General features: G+C 47.0%; 1 protein-coding gene across 1 annotated transcript in view; it reads left to right on the forward strand.

Annotated features, from left to right (window-relative positions):
- Nucleotides 1-792: 792 nt before the first annotated feature.
- RTKN (rhotekin) overlaps nucleotides 793-26,670 on the forward strand; it is a 105,942-nt gene continuing 80,064 nt past the window's right edge. The window contains exon 1 of the mRNA XM_075855309.1: nucleotides 793-1,121. Coding sequence (XP_075711424.1) covers nucleotides 1,011-1,121 — 111 coding nt within the window. The 5' untranslated portion in view covers nucleotides 793-1,010. The remainder of the gene's footprint in view (nucleotides 1,122-26,670) is intronic.

A 26,670-nucleotide genomic window follows, 5' to 3' on the forward strand; every position in this document is an offset into this window, starting at 1 on the left:
GTATAATGCCCCCCATAGCTGCCTCCCACACATTATAATGCCCTTTTAGCTGCCTCCCACACAGTATAATGCCGCAATACTCCTGTAGATAATCCCCATATAGATGGTGCCAGTGCCCACTGTAGATAGTGCCCATATATTGCCACATCCCCCCTGTAGATAGCACCATTGGGGCTCCCTCTGGTAGTAAAATCCTCAGCCAGAGCATCAGCCATGCTATGGCTGGGGACTCCATAGTTGAATGCTGAAGCAGGAAGCTGAAGGCACCTTGCTTCAGTATTGCATTCAATTGTATCTGCGTCCTGATGACGCAAATACAGTTGACAGCGGGACACTGCCCGCAATCCGGGACTGTCCAGCCGACTCAAGGACGGTTGGGAGGTATGCAATCCCTTTGTAATATCACACATGTAATACAGACGCTCCCAGTGTCATATCAGGCATGTAATACAGACGCTCCCAGTGTCATATCAGGCATGTAATACAGACCCTTCTCGTGTAATATCAATATGTAATTCAGACGTTGCTTCCCGTGTAATATCAGACATGTAATAAATTCGCTCCCCGTGTAATATCACACATGTAATAAAGACTCTCCCTGTTTGTATTATACATGTAACATCAGACACTTTCCGTGTAATATCACATGTTTAATACATACATTCCCCCATGTAATATCACCCGTCCCTCTTGCAGTGATTAAGTAGACATATAACATGCCATATCCTGCCGTCAGGCTTGTAGAGGGCGGTGTTGTGTGGGGGCGGCACTGGAGGCTCCTCCCTGTATAAATATAATGTGCCTACATGCACCCCATACACATGGAGAGAGGGTGGACGGGCAGGTACGAGGTGAGTCCCGTGGGGAGGAGAATTGAAAGTCACAGGCTTGAGGAGGGGGCGGCAGCCGACGTCCCTGCACGGAGCTCCGAAGCTGTAATCCCTTCAGGAATTCCCGGGAATATCGTACACAAGTTTGGATACTGAACGTCCCTCGTCCTGGGTCACATCATGTTCTGTCGCAATCACCGCAGTCGTGTTACGGTGGCGCGATGCTCTGCGCTGGAGATGGAGATCCGGAGGGGGCGGTTTCGGAGGAGCATGCTGGTCGACACCCCACAGGTAAGTGCTCAGAAGTCTGCGGTGCCCATGATCGGTACCACCAATATGGGCGCTCGTGGCGATTATCTCCAAAGCGCAAACATATCGACTCGGTGACCGGATCAATCAGTGGGGGGGGGCGACTTTATAACAGTGTAACGCACCGGAACGTTAACCCTTACACTGCATCAAAGTATACAGGATAGAATTAACCCCTCCACTGCTGAGTCGTCATCCACTGCTCCAGAAACGTATAATGTGATCCGAGGAACAATCCCAGGGTCTGTGCAGGAAGCGGCTCTCACCCTCAGGGGTCTGCGGGATTCTCCCCGGTCACGGTGCATGAAGCGTACAATGACTTTCACATGACTCATACTTAACATGTGACGTCCATCACCCCCACACAAGTCCCAGATGGCTTCTACCAGAGTGTATACAGCGGCTTAGATACAGTGGCTCAGCAGACAGTATCACACGTGATTGGATTAGATACAGTGGCTCAGCAGACAGTATCACACATGATTGGATTAGATACAGTGGCTCAGCAGACTATCACACGTGATAGGATTAGATACACCGCTCAGCAGACAGTATCACACGTGAGAGGATTAGATACAGTGGCTCAGCAGACAGTATCACACATGATTGGATTAGATACAGTGGCTCAGCAGACAGTATCACACATGATTGGATTAGATACAGTGGCTCAGCAGACAGTATCACACATGATAGGATTAGATACACCGCTCAGCAGACAGTATCACACGTGAGAGGATTAGATACAGTGGCTCAGCAGACAGTATCACACATGATTGGATTAGATACAGTGGCCCAGCAGACAGTATCACACATGATAGGATTAGATACACAGCTCAGCAGACAGTATCACACATGATTGGATTAGATACAGTGGCCCAGCAGACAGTATCACACATGATAGGATTAGATACAGTGGCTCAGCAGACAGTATCACACGTGATAGGATTAGATACACAGCTCAGCAGACAGTATCACACGTGAGAGGATTAGATGCACAGCTCAGCAGACAGTATCACACATGATTGGATTAGATACAGTGGCTCAGCAGACAGTATCACACGTGATAGGATTAGATACACCGCTCAGCAGACAGTATCACACGTGAGAGGATTAGATACAGTGGCTCAGCAGACAGTATCACACATGATTGGATTAGATACAGTGGCCCAGCAGACAGTATCACACATGATAGGATTAGATACACAGCTCAGCAGACAGTATCACACATGATTGGATTAGATACAGTGGCCCAGCAGACAGTATCACACATGATAGGATTAGATACAGTGGCTCAGCAGACAGTATCACACGTGATAGGATTAGATACACAGCTCAGCAGACAGTATCACACGTGAGAGGATTAGATACAGTGGCTCAGCAGACAGTATCACACATGATTGGATTAGATACAGTGGCCCAGCAGACAGTATCACACATGATAGGATTAGATACACAACTCAGCAGACAGTATCACACATGATTGGATTAGATACAGTGGCCCAGCAGACAGTATCACACATGATAGGATTAGATACACAGCTCAGCAGACAGTATCACACATGAGAGGATTAGATACAGCGGCTCAGCAGACAGTATCACACATGATTGGATTAGATACAGTGGCTCAGCAGACGGTATCACACATGATTGGATTAGATACAGTGGCCCAGCAGACAGTATCACACATGAGAGGATTAGATACAGTGGCTCAGCAGACAGTATCACACATGATTGAATTAGATACAGTGGCTCAGCAGACAGTATCACATACGATAGGATTAGATACACAGCTCAAAAGGCTGTATCACACACAATAGTATTAGATACACAGCTCAGAAGACTGTATCACACACAATAATATTAGATACAGCTTGTGTGTGTGTTATTAAATTCTGTATCAATGTCCTGAATGTGTCCGTCGTGTAATATAATACAGTGATACAGCAGTGTGGTGCGGGCTACTATAATCTGCTCCATCTCCGCTCCCGGCTGATACATGATGTATAATTGCAGGTATATGCCTGAGGGTGGAGTAATAGTTACTAATAATACCACCTAATAATTATAGCAGAGAGTTTATAAGAATACGAAGCAGTAATTAGCCCATGGCCGGCAGCACCAGGAATCTGGGGGATTATGGAAAGGATCACACGCCCAAAATTACAACACCTCTCACTGGATATTATAGAATGTGCACATAAATCATACACAATCGCCAGAAAGGACCTGCAAAGACACCAGGGATGTAATGTATGAACATGATAGACAGCAGGGATGTAATATGTGAACACGCCAGACACCAGGGATGTCATGTATGAACCAACCAGACACCAGGGATGTAATGTATGAACCCACCAGACACCAGGGATGTAATGTATGAACCAACCAGACACCAGGGATGTAATGTATGAACCCACCAGACACCAGGGATGTAATGTATGAACATGATAGACAGCAGGGATGTAATATGTGAACACGCCAGACACCAGGGATGTCATGTATGAACCAACCAGACACCAGGGATGTAATGTATGAACCCACCAGACACCAGGGATGTAATGTATGAACCCACCAGACACCAGGGACGTAATGTTTGAACCCGACCAGACACCAGGGATGTAATGTATGAACATGATAGACAGCAGGGATGTAATATGTGAACACGCCAGACTCCAGGGATGTAATGTATGAACCTGCCAGACACCAGGGATGTAATGTATGAACCAACCAGACACCAGGGATGTAATGTATGAACCAACCAGACACCAGGGATGTAATGTATGAACCCACCAGACACCAGGGATGTAATGTATGAACCCGCCAGACACCAGGGACGTAATGTATGAACCCGACCAGACACCAGGGATGTAATGTATGAACATGTTAGACACCAGGGATGTAATGTATGAACATGATAGACACCAGGGATGTAATGTATGAACATGATAGACACCAGGGATGTAATATGTGAACACGCCAGACTCCAGGGATGTAATGTATGAACCTGCCAGACACCAGGGATGTAATATGTGAACCCGCCGTACACCAAGGATGTCATGTATGAACCCACCAGACACCAACAATGTAATGTATGAACCCGCCAGAGACCAGGGACGTAATATATGAACCCACCAGACACCAGGGATTAATGTATTAACCCGCCAGACGCCAGGGATGTAATGTATGAACCCACTAGACAACAGGGATGTAATGTGTGAACCTACTAGACACCAGGGATGTAATGTATGAACCCGCCAGACGCCAGGGATGTAATATATGAACCCGCCAGAGACCAGGGATGTAATGTATGAACCCACCAGACACTAGGGATGTAATGTATGAACCCACCAGACGCCAGGGATGTAATGTATGAACCCACCAGACGCCAGGGATGTTATGTGTGAACCCACCAGACGCCAGGGATGTTATGTGTGAACCCACCAGACACCAGGGACGTAATGTTTGAACCCGACCAGACACCAGGGATGTAATGTATGAACATGATAGACACCAGGGATGTAATGTATGAACATGATAGACAGCAGGGATGTAATATGTGAACACGCCAGACTCCAGGGATGTAATGTATGAACCTGCCAGACTCCAGGGATGTAATGTATGAACCTGCCAGACACCAGGGATGTAATGTATGAACCAACCAGACACCAGGGATGTAATGTATGAACCCACCAGACACCAGGGATGTAATGTATGAACCCACCAGACGCCAGGGATGTAATGTATGAACCCACCAGACGCCAGGGATGTTATGTGTGAACCCACCAGACACCAGGGATGTTATGTGTGAACATGATAGACACCAGGGATGTAATGTATGAACCAACCAGACACCAGGGATGTAATGTATGAACCCACCAGACACCAGGGATGTAATGTATGAACCCGCCAGACACCAGGGACGTAATGTTTGAACCCGACCAGACACCAGGGATGTAATGTATGAACATGATAGACAGCAGGGATGTAATATGTGAACACGCCAGACTCCAGGGATGTAATGTATGAACCTGCCAGACACCAGGGATGTAATGTATGAACCAACCAGACACCAGGGATGTAATGTATGAACCAACCAGACACCAGGGATGTAATGTATGAACCCACCAGACACCAGGGATGTAATGTATGAACCCACCAGACACCAGGGATGTAATGTATGAACCAACCAGACACCAGGGATGTAATGTATGAACCAACCAGACACCAGGGATGTAATGTATGAACCAACCAGACACCAGGGATGTAATATATGAACATGATAGACAGCAGGAATGTAATGTATGAACCAACCAGACACCAGGGATGTAATGTATGAACATGATAGACAGCAGGGATGTAATATGTGAACACGCCACACACCAGGGATGTAATGTATGAACCAACCAGAGACCAGGGATGTAATGTATGAACCCACCAGACACCAGGGATGTAATGTATGAACATGATAGACAGCAGGGATGTAATATGTGAACACGCCAGACACCAGGGATGTAATGTGTGAACCCACCAGACACCAGGGATGTAATGTGTGAACCAACCAGACACCAGGGATGTAATGTATGAACCAACCAGACACCAGGGATGTAATGTATGAACCCACCAGACACCAGGGATGTAATGTATGAACCCGTCAGACACCAGGGATTTAATGTATGAACCAACCAGACACCAGGGATGTAATGTATGAACCCGACCAGACACCAGCGATGTAATGTATGAACTTGCCAAACATCAGGGATGTAATGTGTGAACCCACTAGACCCTGGAGATGTACTGTATGAACTTATCAGAGACCAGGGATGTAATGTGTAAACCCGCCAGACGCCAGGGATGTAATATGTGAACCCGCCGTACACCAAGGATGTCATGTATGAACCCACCAGACACCAACAATGTAATGTATGAACCCGCCAGAAACCAGGGACGTAATGTATGAACCCACCAGACACCAGGGATTAATGTATTAACCCGCCAGACGCCAGGGATGTAATGTATGAACCCACCAGACACCAGGGATGTAATGTGTGAACTTACTAGACACCAGGGATGTAATGTATGAACCAACCAGACACCAGGGATGTAATGTGTGAACCTACTAGACACCAGGGATGTAATGTATGAACCCGCCAGACGCCAGGGATGTAATATATGAACCCGCCAGAGACCAGGGATGTAATGTATGAACCCACCAGACACTAGGGATGTAATGTATGAACCGACCAGACGCCAGGGATGTAATGTATGAACCCACCAGACGCCAGGGATGTTATGTGTGAACCCGCCGTACACCAATGATGTAATGTATGAACCCACCAGACACCAGCAATGTAATGTATGAACCTGCCAGACACCAGGCATGTAATGTATGAACCCACCAGACACCAGGGATGTAATGTGTGAACCTACTAGACACCAGGGATGTAATGTATGAACCCATCAGACACCAGGGATGTAATGTATGAACCCACCAGACGCCAGGGATGTTATATGTGAACCCGCCGTACACCAAGGATGTAATGTATGAACTCACCAGACACCAGCAATGTAATGTATGAACCCGCCAGAGACCAGGGATGTAATGTATGAGCCCACCAGACACTAGAGATGTACAGTATGAATCCACCAGACACCAGGGATGTAATGTATTAACCCGCCAGATGCCAGGGATGTAATGTATTAACCCGCCAGACACCAGGTATGTAATGTATCCCTGGTCTTTCCTAGTCGATGGACATGTGTCTTTTTTTTCAACTATACTAACTATGTAACTATGTATGAACCCACCAGACACGAGGGATGTAATGTGTGAACCCACTAGACACGAGGGATGTAATGTGTGAACACACTAGACACCGGGGATGTACTGTATGAACTTACCAGAGACCAGGGATTTAATGTTTGAACCCACCAGACACCAGGGATGTAATGCTTGAACCCACCAGACACCAGCGATGTAATGTATGAACACAGCAGACACCAGGGATGTAATGTATGAACCTGCCAGACACCAGGGATGTAATCTGTGAACCCTTATACACCAGGGATGTAATGTATGAACCCACCAGACACCAGGAATGTAATGTGTGAACCCACCAGACACCAGGGATGTAATGTATGAACCCACCAGAGACCAGTGATGTAATGTATAAACCCACCACATACCAGGGATGTAATGTATGAACCCGCCAGACACCAGGGATGTAATGTGTGAACCCGCCAGACACCAGGGATGTAATGTGTTATCCAACCAGACTCCGGGGACATAATGTGTGAACCCACCATACACCGGGGATATAATTTGTGAACTCGCCAGACGCTAGGGATGTAATGTGTGAACCCTTAAGAAACCAGGGATTTAATGTGTGAACCCGCCAGATGCCAGGGATGTAATGTATGAACCCACCAGACACCAGGGATGTAATATATGAACCCACCAGCAATGTAATGTATGAACCCGCCAGACGCCAGGGATATAATGTATGAACCCACCAGACACCAGGGATGTAATGTGTGAACCTACTAGACACCAGGGATGTAATGTGTGAACCTACTAGACACCAGTGATGTAATGTATGAACCCATCAGACACCAGGGATGTATCGTATGAACCCGCCAGACGACAGAGATGTAATGTATGAACCCACCAGACACCAGGGATGTAATGTGTGAACCCGCCAGACGCCAGGGATGTAATTTGTGAACCCGCCATACACCAAGGATGTAATGTATGAACCCACCAGGCATCAGTAATGTAATGTATGAACCCACCAGGCATCAGTAATGTAATGTATGAACCCACCAGACACCAGCAATGTAATGTGTGAACCCGCCAGAGACCAGGGATGTAATGTATGAACCCACCAGACACCAGGGATGTAATGTATGAACACGCCAAACACCAGGGATGTAATCTATGAACCCACCAGACGCCAGGGATGTAATGTGTGAACCCGCCAGATGGCAGGGATGTAATGTATGAACCCGCCAGACTTCAGGGATGTAATGTATGAACCAACCAGACACCACGGATGTAATGTATGAACCCACCAGACACCAGGGATGTAATGTGTGAACCCACCAGACACCAGGGATGTAATGTGTGAACCCACCAGACACCAGGGATGTAATGTGTGAACCTACTAGACACCAGGGATGTAATGTATGAACCCACCAGACACCAGGAATGTAATGTATGAACCCACCAGACACCAGGGATGTAATATATGAACCCACCAGACACATGGATGTAATGTATGAACCCACCAGACACCAGGGATGTAATGTATGAACCTGACAGACACCAGGGATGTAATGTATGAACCCACCAGACACCAGGGATGTAATGTATGAACCCACTAGACACCAGGGATGTAATGTGTGAACCCACCAGACACCAGGGATGTAATGTATGATCCCACCAGACACCAGGGATGTAATGTATGAACCCACCAGACACCAGGGATGTACTGTATGAACCTGCCAGACACCAGGGATGTACTGTATGAACCTGCCAGACACCAGGGATGTACTGTATGAACCTGCCAGACACCAGGGATGTACTGTATGAACCTGCCAGACACCAGGGATGTACTGTATGAACCTGCCAGACACCAGGGATGTACTGTATGAACCTGCCAGACACCAGGGATGTAATGTATGAACCCACTAGACACCAGGGATGTTATGTATGAACCCACTAGACACCAGGGATGTTATGTATGTACCCACTAGACATTAGGGATATTATTTCTGAATTTTGTATTTTCCGTGGATTTTATTAATTAACCCCCCCCCCACTCTCCAGGGATGGTATTTATCAACCAGACGGACTGTATATTAGTTTAATCATTCCCAGCATCTCCTGGCATAGAGTATATAAGAGATGATGTCCTGCCATATAACAGTAGGGATACAATGTGACATAATCCGCATATGTGTAGATGTCTTGTATGGGGGGAGCTGCTCGCTGGTGTATCTTGTCACTTTTATGTCTCTCTTTATTCTGGAGCACAGGGAATGAGTGAGGAGCTGAAGGACATTGGAGGAGATTTCTCATAACTGGTGCAAAGGAAAAGTGGAGTACTTGCTCATGGCAACCAATCAGAATCCACCTTTCGTTTTTCAGAATCTTTTTTGAAAATGAAAGCAGCAACCTGATTGGATGCAAATCATTTCCTTTGCATCAGTTATGATAAATCTCCCCCATTATAATGTCCGACTACTCCCATGTGCCTCCGTATGGAATCGTAGGGATACGGAGCAGTTGTCTGGGGCCGTAATATGGTAGTGTGTATGAGCCCCATATCTGGACAGTTCCTGAAGTCAGGGTTGTAATGCTGCGCATGGACACTAGTTGGCGCTGTGCTTCAGACATTGTGCTGCTTGCTGCCTCTAGACTTTGGTTAGCGCTGTTGTTCATCAGTGTACTGCGAGTTTTTATCCCCTTCCTGCACAACGCTGTAAATGTACGGCGCAGGCGTCATTGCCTTCAACGCACCATTAGCAGCAGGCTGTAATAACCATTCATGGAATATTGGGCCGGATGATGGAATATAGGGGCAGGTGATGTTATATAGGGACGGATGATGGAATATAGGGCCGGATGATGGAATATAGGGCCGGATGATGGAATATAGGGGCTGATGATGTTTTAAGAGGGCTGGATGATGGAATATAGGGGTGAATCATGGAATATTGGGCCGAATGTTGGAATATAGGGGCAGGTGATGTTATATAGGGACGGATGATGGAATATTGAGCCGGATGATGGAATATAGGGGCAGGTGATGTTATATAGGGACGGATGATGGAATATTGGGCCGGATGATGGAATATAGGGCCGGATGATGGAATATAGGGGCTGATGATGTTTTAAGAGGGCTGGATGATGGAATATAGGGGTGAATCATGGAATATTGGGCCGAATGTTGGAATATAGGGGCAGGTGATGTTATATAGGGACGGATGATGGAATATTGAGCCGGATGATAGAATATAGGGGCAGGTGATGTTATATAGGGACGGATGATGGAATATTGAGCCGGATGATAGAATATAGGGGCAGGTGATGTTATATAGGGATGGATGATGGAATATTGGGCCGGATGATGGAATATCATCCTACACGTTACCCAAACACTGGAACTAGACTTCAGTTTGTGTGATTCTTCTGGTACTGTGCTGACAATGTAGTCATTAAACTCTCTATAATCTGCCTTACTATCCACATTTCTTATATGAATATACTACTATCAATCATACTTGGTATTTGCTTCAGGTTCCCCCCAGGCTACAGCTTGGTAAGCGACATAGCGGCGGTTTGAATATTTTGATCACTTATAAGTCACTGCGTTTCTTTATGAGTCACTTTGATAGCCACTGACTCTGAATGCCTGGTCTCTACTAAGCCCGATGAGTGTAATATCTCATACCTTTTATCTATCCATAGATATTTTTGTATTATTCTGTATACTACTTATATCGCTGTCTGACATAAATGGCATTCTTACTATGCCGTTCTGGTACACCTTTGCGCGTATATCTCTGGTATTTCAGCGTGTATACTTCTATACTCATTTGCAATGCCTATCATGAATCTGCTCATTTTGATTTACCCTAGTTTATTAGCGCATTGATCTATTAGTCCACTGATAACCTTCCCAGATCACAGTAACATCTTTTGTGCTGCTTACAGTAATTGTAACATCACCTTTAATCACCTCACAGCGCCAGCGTGTTAAATTGTATTATTATTGTATCACTCTGTTCACATTGTGCGTTTGTGCACCGTTTTACAAACTCTCCAGTAAACCCTTTTTTTTTGCACAATCACAGTGTCCCGATACTGTGTATAGCGATTATCTTGCTGTCCGGCATATACGGCGTTCTGATTCAGTCATGCCAGTACACCAGTGTGTCTGTCTCCGTGTGTAGACTCGTACACTTATCTACACTGTCCGTGATAACTCTGCCTATTATGTCTACCCTATAAACGTATTGATCTATAAGCCCACTAATAACTTCTTTAGATCATAGTAATATTGTTGTGCCGCTCACATCAACTATAATATCGTCTATAATCAGGGCACAGCGTTTGTACCTAGAATGGCACTATCACTAATCCCATCCGTTACTATCCCATCACTTTCCTCACTTTGTGCCTCGGTGCACTTATCTATAAACTCATCGGTGACCTCTTTCTTGTATTATAGTAATGTTATAATTCTATGTACAGCGATTACCATCAAGCAGCCTGGTGTGCTCGAGTGCTGTTCATTGGTGGCATCTAACTAGTAAGTGATTGGTGGCAGAATCTGTCAATCACCGGAGGAGGAGGAGGCTCGGTCCTCTATGACTGATTGTGGACACATGTTCAGCTAGTTGCAGTGAATACTTAGACTGCCCCTGCCGCTCGCTGTCATTGGCCCCGATACCCCTGAGGACGCTACATCGTAGCGAAACATGTCGGGGGGGGCTTCTACCTTTAAGGTTCACTGAAATGACAACTGAGTAAAAGGATATCTTTAATAGTAACTAGTTTAAAAACAGGGGTAACACACCACTGTGACATAAGCCCCACCGTGAAAATTAAAAAATGTATTAAACAAAAAAACACTGAGTAATTATGATACCTATATCTCTGTGTTTAAACGATATTTGTAGGAATCAGCATATACCCAGGGCACAACAGTAGTACAAGCCCTAGTTGAAGCATAGGTGTCCGACAAAATCGGATCTCCTAACGCTGGGTGTAACACAATATAATTGTCCCCAATGCACACATTCCATAGACATTAAACGACCCTACGCGTTTCAGATACTCATCCTCAGGGGTCCGTATCTTGGTAACTCTGGCCTCATCACCAGCGATATTAGTATTCAACAGCGGATATTCCGCTGTGCGTCACGGGAAGATGCACGTATCGATGTCAACGGCATACTTCATTGCAGGCGCTAGGTTACTATAAACGCTAAACTCCACCCATCGTATTCGGCGGCAACACATGAATTGACCAATCACAACACCCTCTCGATTCGTGACACCTGCCCATGTGACCCCCCGCCGTCAGCTGACAGCCAGGGGTCATCATCGGCCGCATCATACCGAACGCGCAGGCGCAGTGGAAGCCAAGGACGTATCGCCCGAACTGCCAAACACGAGGAGGTAAGCGCTAAAAGATAATGTGTTATAAGTATATCTTGCGGGACAGTATAACACCGCAAGTGGGCTACCTTTATTTTAATAATTGTCCTATTGACATCTTTGAATCTAACTAATAACTAACTGCATGTAGCGCTCTGTGGTTGTGGTACTTAACCCTTTCCAGACAGAGCTCCCACGTCTGCCACTGCGCTGATCGCTGTCAGAAATGGACATTAACTTTTACATTTCATGTGGTCTGTCCTTGTTGCAAATTGAATAAAGACTTTTTGGAATTTAACTGTTGCACGCCCACCAACTATTGAGGTCCGCTCCATTGTATTTTTTGGATGATGGAATATAGGGGCAGATGATGTTATATAGGGACGGATGATGGAATATAGGGACATTTGGCAATACTGAATTGAGAAGCTGCTGAAACTGCGCTTGATTCCCCTTTTATGAATATTTTTGCCTCCACAGCTCCAGTTATTTTTAATAAGGGTATGTTCACACGGCGGGGGTCCGTTACGGTTGAAATTACGGGGATGTTTCAGCCTGAAAACATCCCCGTAATTTCAGCCGTAGCGGCATGTGCAGGCGCTTGAACGCCGCGTCAATTACGGCCGTAATTAGCGCTGCTATTCATTGGAGTCAATGAATAGCGGCTCCAATTACGGCCAAAGAAGTGACAGGTCACTTCTTCTATGCGGGCGTCTATTTACGCGCCGTCATTTGACAGCGGCGCGTAAATATACGCCTCGTGTGAACAGACAAACGTCTGCCCATTGCTTTCAATGGGCAGATGTTTGTCAGCGCTATTGAGGCGCTATTTTCGGGCGTAATTCGGGGCAAAAACGCCCGATTTACGTCCGTAAATAGGCCGTGTGAACATACCCTAAGGCAGATCCTTTCCTTGGGTTACAGTAGACATGCGGGGGCACCGCCACTATTAAGCCAATTCTATTCATTAGAGCAGCTCATGGACATTAGAGGAACCTCTGTGGCTCTCAGACAGCCAGTCATTCATACAACACCCCAAGAACATGTCAGACTGGGGTGTCCTACAAAGACACTTTGACCAAAACAGGTCACAGTCCCCAAGAAAATTAGACAGACAAGAACGACCCTGCAGATGCATTCTCGGCAGTTCACTGTTGATTGTCAGCCTTTGGAACAAGCTCGTCATAATTTCACCTACATATTAAATGTAATGGTTAAAACTGTCCATTCAGCAGCTCGTCATGTCTATGGCGGCTTCATGAAGAGTCTCCTGACGTCTCCACATTCCTTACATCGCTGCTATCCATAACTGTCCCCACTAAATAACCATCAGGATTGATCATGTGACCTCTATAGCCTGACCAAGACCATTCATGAAAGGTTCTCCATAGTCCAGTAAAGCATGACCTGTATAGAACAGACCATTATAATCTATATTGTACTGATCATTGGGTCCCTCCCATGTGATTATCCAGTGGTAGGAATCTACCTTCCCTTTCCCTATAAATCCTAACAATGAAGCATTCATGTAGCCGCTCCCGCTCAGGGAGATTCCAGATAAGTCTGCTCCAGTTGGTGCTTGTCTCAGAGATAGGGCACAAATTCTCCATAGTAGTTGGACCTGCTCCAGCTTGCAACCCACACAGGTAACAGTCAGGTTCTACCTGTCTTTTCTCCCCCCCTCAACCTGTTGCCCCACACCTGTGTACACAATCGTTCTCCTTCCCATCAACCCAACATCACTGGAATTCTCCAACAATGAGGTCACCCCCTCCCGAGAGAGACCACAACTGCACTACTCACTCTGCACCCAGAGGTGGCTGGCCCCGCTACTCACTCTTCATCACTCTACAGTCCACATCTATCCCTCTCCTCCTCCACATCGTTACTCTCCTCCTACACGTCTGAACCCCCCTACTTCACTGTCCACGTCTGTCCCTCGACACTGTCCGCGTCGATCCCTCTGCACCGTCCGCGTCGACCCCTCTCCACCGTCCGCGTCGATCCCTCTCCAGCCCGCGTCGATCACTCTCCACCGTCCGCGTCGATCACTCTCCACCGACCGCGTCGCTCCCTCTCCACCGTCCGCGTCGATCCCTCTCCACCGTCCGCGTCGATCCCTCTCCACCGTCCGCGTCGATCCCTCTCCACCGTCCGCGTCGATCCCTCTCCACCGTCCGCGTCGATCCCTCTCCACCGTCCGCGTCGATCCCTCTCCACCGTCCGCGTCGATCCCTCTCCACCGTCCGCGTCGATCCCTCTCCACCGTTCCCGTCTACCACTCTCTTCCTCCACCGTTCCCGTCTACCCCTCTCCTCCACTGTCTCCGTCTACCCCTCTCCTCCACTGTCTCCGTCTACCCCTCTCCTCCACCGTTCCCGTCTACCCCTCTCCTCCACCGTTCCCGTCTACCCCTCTCCTCCACCGTTCCCGTCTACCCCTCTCCTCCACCGTTCCCGTCTACCCCTCTCCTCCACCGTTCCCGTCTACCCCTCTCCTCCACCGTTCCCGTCTACCCCTCTCCTCCACCGTTCCCGTCTACCCCTCTCCTCCACCGTTCCCGTCTACCCCTCTCCTCCACCCTCCCCGTCTAGCCTTCTCCTCTACTGTCCCTGTCTATCCCTCTCCTCTACCGTCCCCGTCTATCCCTCTCCTCCACCGTCCCCGTCTATCCCTCTCCTCCACCGTCCCCGTCTATCCCTCTCCTCCACCGTCCCCGTCTATCCCTCTCCTCCACCGTCCCCGTCTATCCCTCTCCTCCACCGTCCCCGTCTATCCCTCTCCACCGTCCCTGTCTATCCCTCTCCTCCTCCTTCACCGTCCCTGTCTATCCCTCTCCTCGTCCACCGTCTCCGTCTATCCCACTCCTCCACCGTTCCCGTCTATACCGTTCCTCCTCCACCGTCCCCGTCTATCCCTCTCCACCGTCCCTGTCTATCCCTCTCCTCCTCCTTCACCGTCCCTGTCTATCCCTCTCCTCCACCGTCCCCGTCTATCCCTCTCCTCCACCGTCCCCGTCTATCCCTCTCCTCCACCGTCCCCGTCTATCCCTCTCCACCGTCCCTGTCTATCCCTCTCCTCCTCCTTCACCGTCCCTGTCTATCCCTCTCCTCGTCCACCGTCTCCGTCTATCCCACTCCTCCACCGTTCCCGTCTATACCGTTCCTCCTCCACCGTCCCCGTCTATCCCTCTCCACCGTCCCTGTATATCCCTCTCCTCCTCCTTCACCGTCCCTGTCTATCCATCTCCTCGTCCACCGTCTCCGTCTATCCCACTCCTCCACCATCTCCATCTATCCCTCTCCTCCTCCACCGTTCCCGTCTATACCGTTTCTCCTCCACCATCCCCGTCTATCCCTCTCCACCGTCCCTGTCTATCCCTCTCCTCCTCCTTCACCGTCCCTGTCTATCCCTCTCCTCGTCCACCGTCTCCGTCTATCCCACTCCTCCACCATCTCCATCTATCCCTCTCCTCCTCCACGGTTCCCGTCTATACCGTTCCTCCTCCACCGTCCCCGTCTATCCCTCTCATCCTCCTCTACTGTATCCGTCTATCCCTCTCCTCCTTCACCGTCCATCCCTCTCTACCACAACATCTATCCCTCTACTCCTCCAACGTCAACGTCTATCCCTCTACTTCTCCAATGTCCACATCTAACCCTCTACACCACTGTCCACGTTTATCCCTCTACCTCTCCGCAGTTCACGTTTACTCCTTTCCTTCCCACCATCCACTTCTATCCCCCTACTTCTCCACCATCCACCTTTATCCCTCTACTTCTCCAAAGTTTACCTTTACCTCTTTCCTTCTCCACCGTCCACGTCGATCCCTAGACTCTTCCTCCATCGTCTATCCCTCTCCTCCACCGTCCACGTCTATCTCCTCTACGTCTATCTCTCTCCTCCACCATCCACGTCTATCCCTCTTCTCCACCGTCCACGTCTATCCCTCTATTTCTCCACCGTCCACGTCTATCCCTCTACTTCACCACTGTCTACTTTTATCCCTCTAATTCTCCACTATCTAGGTTTATCACTCTCCTCCACGTCTGTCCCTATACTCTTCCGCCATAGTCTATCCCTCTCCTCCACCGTCCCCGTCTATCCCTTTACTTCTCCACCATCCACGTTTATCCCTCTGTTCCTCCTCCATCCATGTCTATCCCTAGATTCTTCCTCCATCGTCTGTCTCTTCTCTACCGTCCACATCTATCCTTATGATCTTTTTCCAACGTCTATTCCTTTCTTCCTCCTCAGTCCACGTCTTTCTCTCTCCTCAACCGTCCACGTCTATCCCTATACTCTTCCTCCATCGTCTATCCTTCTCCACCATCCACATCTATCCCTTTACTTGTCCATGCTTATCCCTCTCCTCTTTCACCATCCACAGCAATGCCTATAAGCCTCCACGTCTATCCCTTTACTTCTGAACGACCACGTCTATCCCTACACTCTTCCTCCATCATCTATCCCTCTCCTCCGCCACCGTTCACATCTATCGCTCCACTCCACAGTGTACATCTATCCCCCTCCTCCAACTCAATCACTCTCCTCCAATGTTCACGGTGAGATGTGCGTTATCTCCAAGCCTGATTCCACAGAACTCTCTTTGAGGCTTCACAAAGAAGGTTCTAGATGCCGAAGAGTCTAGCGATGGATTTATAAAGATACCAAACAATTGTCATCAAACCTTTAACTGTCCCAAAAATAATCTACAGGTGGAGGAGATGTCAAATAAATTCTCTAGCCATCCCAACAAGATCAGTCGCAGAGCAGAAGTTGTTGGAAGACATCTCTAAGAAGCCCAAAACTTTATCCAAGAGCGTAGAGGAAGATCTCACCACTACGGAGCGGGCCAACCATTAGAGAAAGGCTGCACACATTACATCAACGTGGGAGGTGACAGGAGGAGCTCATCAATGTCCAGGAAGAACATCACGACTAAAGATTACCTAAGAACACCTGGGACACAGCAGGACTACTTGACATCGTGCTCTGGACAAATAAGGCAGAGCTAGATTTATATGTCCACAGAACCAGAAGAACCTGATGCCTACAGTGTAAAAGGAGGGTGGAGATGTTCTGGTTTGGGGCTAGGCAGCTCACTATCACATAGGAATTCTTCATTGGACCAGAGACGGATGGAGAAGAATGTGGGACTGTCTATCAGAAGATTGAAGCTCATCAGAAAGGGGACATTTTAACATGACAATGACCCTCAACATCCAAGCGAATCCACCCAGGAATGGCTAAAAATAAGAAATGGAGTGTCCCTGATTATCAGGGCCTAATATACTTCCCAATGAGATACTGTGCGGATGGGAAACGGGTCATACGTGGAAAATCCCCCTCAAACATCATACATAGAGAACAAGAGAAGTGGTACTGTGCAGGGCCATACATAGAGAACAAGAGAAGTGGTACTGTGCAGGGCCATACATAGAGAACAAGAGAAGTGGTACTGTGCAGGGTCATACATAGAGAACAAGAGAAGTGGTACTGTGCAGGGCCATACATAGAGAACAAGAGAAGTGGTACTGTGCAGGGTCATACATAGAGAACAAGAGAAGTGGTACTGTGCAGGGTCATACATAGAGAACAAGAGAAGTGGTACTGTGCAGGGTCATACATAGAGAACAAGAGAAGTGGTACTGTGCAGGGTCATACATAGAGAACAAGAGAAGTGGTACTGTGCAGGGTCATACATAGAGAACAAGAGAAGTGGTACTGTGCAGGGCCATACATAGAGAACAAGAGAAGTGGTACTGTGCAGGGTCATACATAGAGAACAAGAGAAGTGGTACTGTGCAGGGTCATACATAGAGAACAAGAGAAGTCGTACTGTGCAGGGCCATACATAGAGAACAAGAGAAGTGGTACTGTGCAGGGTCATACATAGAGAACAAGAGAAGTGGTACTGTGCAGGGCCATACATAGAGAACAAGAGAAGTGGTACTGTGCAGGGTCATACATAGAGAACAAGAGAAGTGGTACTGTGCAGGGTCATACATAGAGAACAAGAGAAGTGGTACTGTGCAGGGTCATACATAGAGAACAAGAGAAGTGGTACTGTGCAGGGTCATACATAGAGAACAAGAGAAGTGGTACTGTGCAGGGTCATACATAGAGAACAAGAGAAGTGGTACTGTGCAGGGTCATACATAGAGAACAAGAGAAGTGGTACTGTGCAGGGTCATACATAGAGAACAAGAGAAGTGGTACTGTGCAGGGTCATACATAGAGAACAAGAGAAGTGGTACTGTGCAGGGCCATACATAGAGTACAAGAGAAGTGGTACTGTGCAGGGTCATACATAGAGAACAAGAGAAGTGGTACTGTGCAGGGTCATACATAGAGAACAAGAGAAGTGGTACTGTGCAGGGCCATACATAGAGAACAAGAGAAGTGGTACTGTGCAGGGTCATACATAGAGAACAAGAGAAGTGGTACTGTGCAGGGTCATACATAGAGAACAAGAGAAGTGGTACTGTGCAGGGTCATACATAGAGAACAAGAGAAGTGGTACTGTGCAGGGCCATACATAGAGAACAAGAGAAGTGGTACTGTGCAGGGTCATACATAGAGAACAAGAGAAGTGGTACTGTGCAGGGCCATACATAGAGAACAAGAGAAGTCGTACTGTGCAGGGCCATACATAGAGAACAAGAGAAGTGGTACTGTGCAGGGTCATACATAGAGAACAAGAGAAGTGGTACTGTGCAGGGCCATACATAGAGAACAAGAGAAGTGGTACTGTGCAGGGTCATACATAGAGAACAAGAGAAGTGGTACTGTGCAGGGCCATACATAGAGAACAAGAGAAGTGGTACTGTGCAGGGCCATACATAGAGAACAAGAGAAGTGGTACTGTGCAGGGTCATACATAGAGAACAAGAGAAGTGGTACTGTGCAGGGTCATACATAGAGAACAAGAGAAGTGGTACTGTGCAGGGTCATACATAGAGAACAAGAGAAGTGGTACGGTGCAGGGTCATACATAGAGAACAAGAGAAGTGGTACTGTGCAGGGCCATACATAGAGAACAAGAGAAGTGGTACTGTGCAGGGTCATACATAGAGAACAAGAGAAGTGGTACTGTGCAGGGCCATACATAGAGAACAAGAGAAGTCGTACTGTGCAGGGCCATACATAGAGAACAAGAGAAGTGGTACTGTGCGGGGTCATACATAGAGAACAAGAGAAGTGGTACTGTGCAGGGCCATACATAGAGAACAAGAGAAGTCGTACTGTGCAGGGCCATACATAGAGAACAAGAGAAGTGGTACTGTGCAGGGTCATACATAGAGAACAAGAGAAGTGGTACTGTGCAGGGCCATACATAGAGAACAAGAGAAGTGGTACTGTGCAGGGCCATACATAGAGAACAAGAGAAGTCGTACTGTGCAGGGCCATACATAGAGAACAAGAGAAGTGGTACTGTGCGGGGTCATACATAGAGAACAAGAGAAGTGGTACTGTGCAGGGCCATACATAGAGAACAAGAGAAGTCGTACTGTGCAGGGTCATACATAGAGAACAAGAGAAGTGGTACTGTGCAGGGTCATACATAGAGAACAAGAGAAGTGGTACTGTGCAGGGCCATACATAGAGAACAAGAGAAGTGGTACTGTGCAGGGTCATACATAGAGAACAAGAGAAGTGGTACTGTGCAGGGTCATACATAGAGAACAAGAGAAGTGGTACTGTGCAGGGTCATACATAGAGAACAAGAGAAGTGGTACTGTGCAGGGCCATACATAGAGAACAAGAGAAGTGGTACTGTGCAGGGCCATACATAGAGAACAAGAGAAGTGGTACTGTGCAGGGTCATACATAGAGAACAAGAGAAGTGGTACTGTGCAGGGTCATACATAGAGAACAAGAGAAGTGGTACTGTGCAGGGTCATACATAGAGAACAAGAGAAGTGGTACTGTGCAGGGCCATACATAGAGAACAAGAGAAGTGGTACTGTGCAGGGTCATACATAGAGAACAAGAGAAGTGGTACTGTGCAGGGTCATACATAGAGAACAAGAGAAGTGGTACTGTGCAGGGCCATACATAGAGAACAAGAGAAGTGGTACTGTGCAGGGCCATATATAGAGAACAAGAGAAGTGGTACTGTGCAGGGTCATACATAGAGAACAAGAGAAGTGGTACTGTGCAGGGCCATACATAGAGAACAAGAGAAGTGGTACTGTGCAGGGCCATACATAGAGTACAAGAGAAGTGGTACTGTGCAGGGTCATACATAGAGAACAAGAGAAGTGGTACTGTGCAGGGCCATACATAGAGAACAAGAGAAGTCGTACTGTGCAGGGTCATACATAGAGAACAAGAGAAGTGGTACTGTGCAGGGCCATATATAGAGAACAAGAGAAGTGGTACTGTGCAGGGCCATATATAGAGAACAAGAGAAGTCGTACTGTGCAGGGTCATACATAGAGAACAAGAGAAGTGGTACTGTGCAGGGTCATACATAGAGAACAAGAGAAGTGGTACTGTGCAGGGTCATACATAGAGAACAAGAGAAGTGGTACTGTGCAGGGTCATACATAGAGAACAAGAGAAGTGGTACTGTGCAGGGTCATACATAGAGAACAAGAGAAGTGGTACTGTGCAGGGTCATACATAGAGAACAAGAGAAGTGGTACTGTGCAGGGTCATACATAGAGAACAAGAGAAGTGGTACTGTGCAGGGTCATACATAGAGAACAAGAGAAGTGGTACTGTGCAGGGCCATACATAGAGAACAAGAGAAGTGGTACTGTGCAGGGTCATACATAGAGAACAAGAGAAGTGGTACTGTGCAGGGTCATACATAGAGAACAAGAGAAGTGGTACTGTGCAGGGTCATACATAGAGAACAAGAGAAGTGGTACTGTGCAGGGTCATACATAGAGAACAAGAGAAGTGGTACTGTGCAGGGTCATACATAGAGAACAAGAGAAGTGGTACTGTGCAGGGTCATACATAGAGAACAAGAGAAGTGGTACTGTGCAGGGCCATATATAGAGAACAAGAGAAGTGGTACTGTGCAGGGCCATATATAGAGAACAAGAGAAGTCGTACTGTGCAGGGTCATACATAGAGAACAAGAGAAGTGGTACTGTGCAGGGCCATACATAGAGAACAAGAGAAGTGGTACTGTGCAGGGTCATACATAGAGAACAAGAGAAGTGGTACTGTGCAGGGTCATACATAGAGAACAAGAGAAGTGGTACTGTGCAGGGTCATACATAGAGAACAAGAGAAGTGGTACTGTGCAGGGTCATACATAGAGAACAAGAGAAGTGGTACTGTGCAGGGTCATACATAGAGAACAAGAGAAGTGGTACTGTGCAGGGTCATACATAGAGAACAAGAGAAGTCGTACTGTGCAGGGTCATACATAGAGAACAAGAGAAGTCGTACTGTGCAGGGTCATACATAGAGAACAAGAGAAGTGGTACTGTGCAGGGTCATACATAGAGAACAAGAGAAGTGGTACTGTGCAGGGCCATACATAGAGAACAAGAGAAGTGGTACTGTGCAGGGTCATACATAGAGAACAAGAGAAGTGGTACTGTGCAGGGTCATACATAGAGAACAAGAGAAGTCGTACTGTGCAGGGTCATACATAGAGAACAAGAGAAGTGGTACTGTGCAGGGTCATACATAGAGAACAAGAGAAGTGGTACTGTGCAGGGTCATACATAGAGAACAAGAGAAGTGGTACTGTGCAGGGCCATACATAGAGAACAAGAGAAGTGGTACTGTGCAGGGTCATACATAGAGAACAAGAGAAGTGGTACTGTGCAGGGTCATACATAGAGAACAAGAGAAGTGGTACTGTGCAGGGTCATACATAGAGAACAAGAGAAGTGGTACTGTGCAGGGCCATACATAGAGAACAAGAGAAGTGGTACTGTGCAGGATCATACATAGAGAACAAGAGAAGTGGTACTGTGCAGGGCCATACATAGAGAACAAGAGAAGTGGTACTGTGCAGGGTCATACATAGAGAACAAGAGAAGTGGTACTGTGCAGGGTCATACATAGAGAACAAGAGAAGTGGTACTGTGCAGGGTCATACATAGAGAACAAGAGAAGTGGTACTGTGCAGGGTCATACATAGAGAACAAGAGAAGTGGTACTGTGCAGGGCCATACATAGAGAACAAGAGAAGTGGTACTGTGCATACATATATGGGAGGCAGAAACACTAATAGTGACCACAGGCTGCACTACTGTCTATGGGAGGTAGAAACACTAATAGTGACCACAGGCTGCACTACTGTCTATGGGAGGTAGAAACACTAATAGTGACCACAGGCTGCACTACTGTCTATGGGAGGTAGAAACACTAATAGTGACCACAGGCTGCACTACTGTCTATGGGAGGCAGAAACACTAATAGTGACCACAGGCTGCACTACTGTCTATGGGAGGTAGAAACACTAATAGTGACCACAGGCTGCACTGCTGTTTATGAGAGGCAGAAACACTAATAGTGACCACAGGCTGCACTACTGTCTATGAGAGGAAGAAACACTAATAGTGACCACAGGCTGCACTACTGTCTATGGGAGGCAGAAACATTAGTAGTGACCACAGGCTGCACTACTGTCTATGAGAGGCAGAAACATTAGTAGTGACCACAGGCTGCACTGCTGTCTACGGGAGGCAGTTATACTAATAATGATCACAGGCTACACTACTGTCTATGGGAGACAGAAACACTAATAGTGACCACAGGCTGCACTACTGTCTATGTGAGGCAGAAACACTAATAGTGACCACAGGCTGCACTACTGTCTATGGGAGGCAGAAACACTAATACTGACCACAGGCTGCACTACTGTCTATGGGAGGTAGAAACACTAATAGTGACCGCAGGCTGCACTACTATCTATGGGGGACAGAAACACTAATAGTGACCACAGGCTGCACTGCTGTCTATGGGAGGCAGAAACACAAATAATGACCACAGGCTGCACTACTGTCTATGAGAGGCAGAAACACTAATAGTGACCACAGGCTGCACTACTGTCTATGGGAGACAGAAACACTAATAGTGACCACAGGCTGCACTACTGTCTATGGGAGGTAGAAATACTTATAGTGACCACAGGCTGCACTACTGTCTATGGGAGGTAGAAACATTAATAGTGACCACAGCCTGCACTACTGTCTATGGGAGGTAGAAACACTAATAGTGACCACAGACTGCACTACTGTCTATGGGAGGTAGAAACACTAATAGAGACCACAGGCTGCACTGTTATCTATGAGAGGCAGTAACACAAATAGTGATCACAGGCTGCACTGCTGTCTATGGGAGGTAGAAACACTAATAGTGACCTTAGGCTGCACTGCTGTCTATGGGAGGTAGAAACACTAATAGTGACCACAGGCTGCACTACTGTCTATGTGAGGCAGAAACACTAATAGTGACCACAGGCTGCACTACTGTCTATGGGAGGCAGAAACACTAATACTGACCACAGGCTGCACTACTGTCTATGGGAGGTAGAAACACTAATAGTGACCGCAGGCTGCACTACTGTCTATGGGGGATAGAAACACTAATAGTGACCACAGGCTGCACTGCTGTCTATGGGAGGCAGAAACACAAATAATGACCACAGGCTGCACTACTGTCTATGAGAGGCAGAAACACTAATAGTGACCACAGGCTGCACTACTGTCTATGGGAGACAGAAACACTAATAGTGACCACAGGCTGCACTACTGTCTATGGGAGGTAGAAATACTTATAGTGACCACAGGCTGCACTACTGTCTATGGGAGGTAGAAACACTAATAGTGACCACAGCCTGCACTACTGTCTATGGGAGGTAGAAACACTAATAGTGACCACAGACTGCACTACTGTCTATGGGAGGTAGAAACACTAATAGAGACCACAGGCTGCACTGTTATCTATGAGAGGCAGTAACACAAATAGTGATCACAGGCTGCACTGCTGTCTATGGGAGGTAGAAACACTAATAGTGACCTTAGGCTGCACTGCTGTCTATGGGAGGTAGAAACACTAATAGTGACCACAGGCTGCACTACTGTCTATGTGAGGCAGAAACACTAATAGTGACCACAGGCTGCACTACTGTCTATGGGAGGCAGAAACACTAATACTGACCACAGGCTGCACTACTGTCTATAGGAGGTAGAAACACTAATAGTGACCGCATGCTGCACTACTGTCTATGGGGGACAGAAACACTAATAGTGACCACAGGCTGCACTGCTGTCTATGGGAGGCAGAAACACTAATAGTGACCACAGGCTGCACTACTGTGTATGGGAGGTAGAAACACTAATAGTGACCTTAGGCTGCACTGCTGTCTATGGGAGGTAGAAACACTAATAGTGACCACAGGCTGCACTACTGTCTATGGGAGGTAGAAATACTAATAGTGACCACAGGCTGCACTACTGTCTATGGGAGGTAGAAAGCCTAATAATGACCACAGGCTGCACTGCTATCTATAGGAGGTAGAAACACTAATAGTGACCACAGGCTGCACTACTGTCTATGGGAGGCAGAAACACTAATAGTGACCACAGGCTGCACTGCTGTCTATGGGAGGAAGAAACACTAATAGTGACCACAGGCTGCACTACTGTGTATGGGTGGTAGAAACACTAATAGTGACCACAGGCTGCACTACTGCCTATGGGAGGCAGAAACACTAATAGTAACCACAGGCTGCACTGCTGTCTGTGGGAGACAGAAACACTTAGGGTATGTTCACACGATAGCAGGCATTTACGGCTCATATGACAGCCTGTTTTCAGAATACTAATAGTGACCACAGGCTGCACTACTGTCTATGGGAGGTAGAAACACTAATAGTGACCACAGGCTGCACTACTGCCTATGGGAGGTAGAAATACTAAGAGTGACCACAGGCTGCACTGCTGTCTATGGGAGGTAGAATCACTAATAGTGACCACAGGCTGCACTACTGCCTATGGGAGGTAGAAATACTAATAGTGACCACAGGCTGCACTGCTGTCTATGGGAGGTAGAATCACTAATAGTGACCACAGGCTGCACTACTGTCTATGGGAGGCAGAAACACTAATAGTGACCACAGGCTGCACCTGTGTCTATGAGAGGCAGAACCACTAATAGTGACCACAGGCTGCACTACTGTGTATGGGAGGTAGAAACACTAATAGTGACCACAGGCTGCACTGCTGTCTATGGGAGGGAGAAACACTAATAGTGACCACAGGCTGCACTACTGTCTATGGGAGGTAGAAACACTAATAGTGACCACAGGCTGCACTGCTGTCTATGGGAGGCAGAAACACTAATAGTGACCACAGGCTGCACTACTGTCTATGGGAGACAGAAACACTAATAGTGACCACAGGCTGCACTACTGTCTATGAGAGGCAGAAACACTAATAGTGACCACAGGTGGCATATAACCTCTAATTACTCCATATAACACCTTCTATTACTCCATATAACCCCTTACTACTCCGTGTAACGCCTCCCATTACTCCATATAACCTGTCTTATTACTCCATATAAACCTCCTATTACTCCATATAACCCCTCCCATTTTTCATATAACTCATCCCATCACTCCATATAATTCCTCCTATTACTCCATGTAACCCTCCTATTACTCCATATAACTCCTCCTATTACTTCATATAACCCTCCTATTACTCCATATGACCCCTCTCATTACTCATATAACTCCTCCTATTACTCCATATAGCTCCTTACATTACTCATATAATTCCTCCTATTACTCCATATAACCCCTCCCATTACTCCAGATAACTCCTCCCATTACTCCATATAACATACTTAATCCATATAACCCACCTATTACTCCACACAACCCCTCCCATTACTCCATATAGCTCCTCCTATTACTCATATAACCCTCTTATTACTCCATATAACTCCTCCTAGGCATAACGTGGCACCCTGCGACCCTATTGCCAAAGAGCCCACGTAAACCTGGAGCCGACCTTGCTCCAGGCACACGTATGTTCCACAACTATTACTAAACCCACAACCATAATCATGTGATTAGTAGATAAATATAACCTACTAGTACTGCAAATAATTACTCCATATAGCTCCTCCTATTACTCCATATAGCTCCTCCCATTACTTCATATAACTCTTGCTACTTTTCCATATAACCCCTCGTATTACTCCATATAACCCCTTATTACTCCATATAACCCCTTATTAATCCATATAACGCCTCCTATTACTCATATAACCCCTCCTATTACTCCATATAACCCCTTATTACTCCATATAACACCCATATCGCCATATAACTCCTCCTATTACTCCATATAACTCCTCCTATTACTCCATATAACC

This window comes from Rhinoderma darwinii, chromosome 1 (genome assembly GCF_050947455.1).
Source record: "Rhinoderma darwinii isolate aRhiDar2 chromosome 1, aRhiDar2.hap1, whole genome shotgun sequence".
NCBI classification, from domain to species: Eukaryota; Metazoa; Chordata; class Amphibia; order Anura; family Rhinodermatidae; genus Rhinoderma; species Rhinoderma darwinii.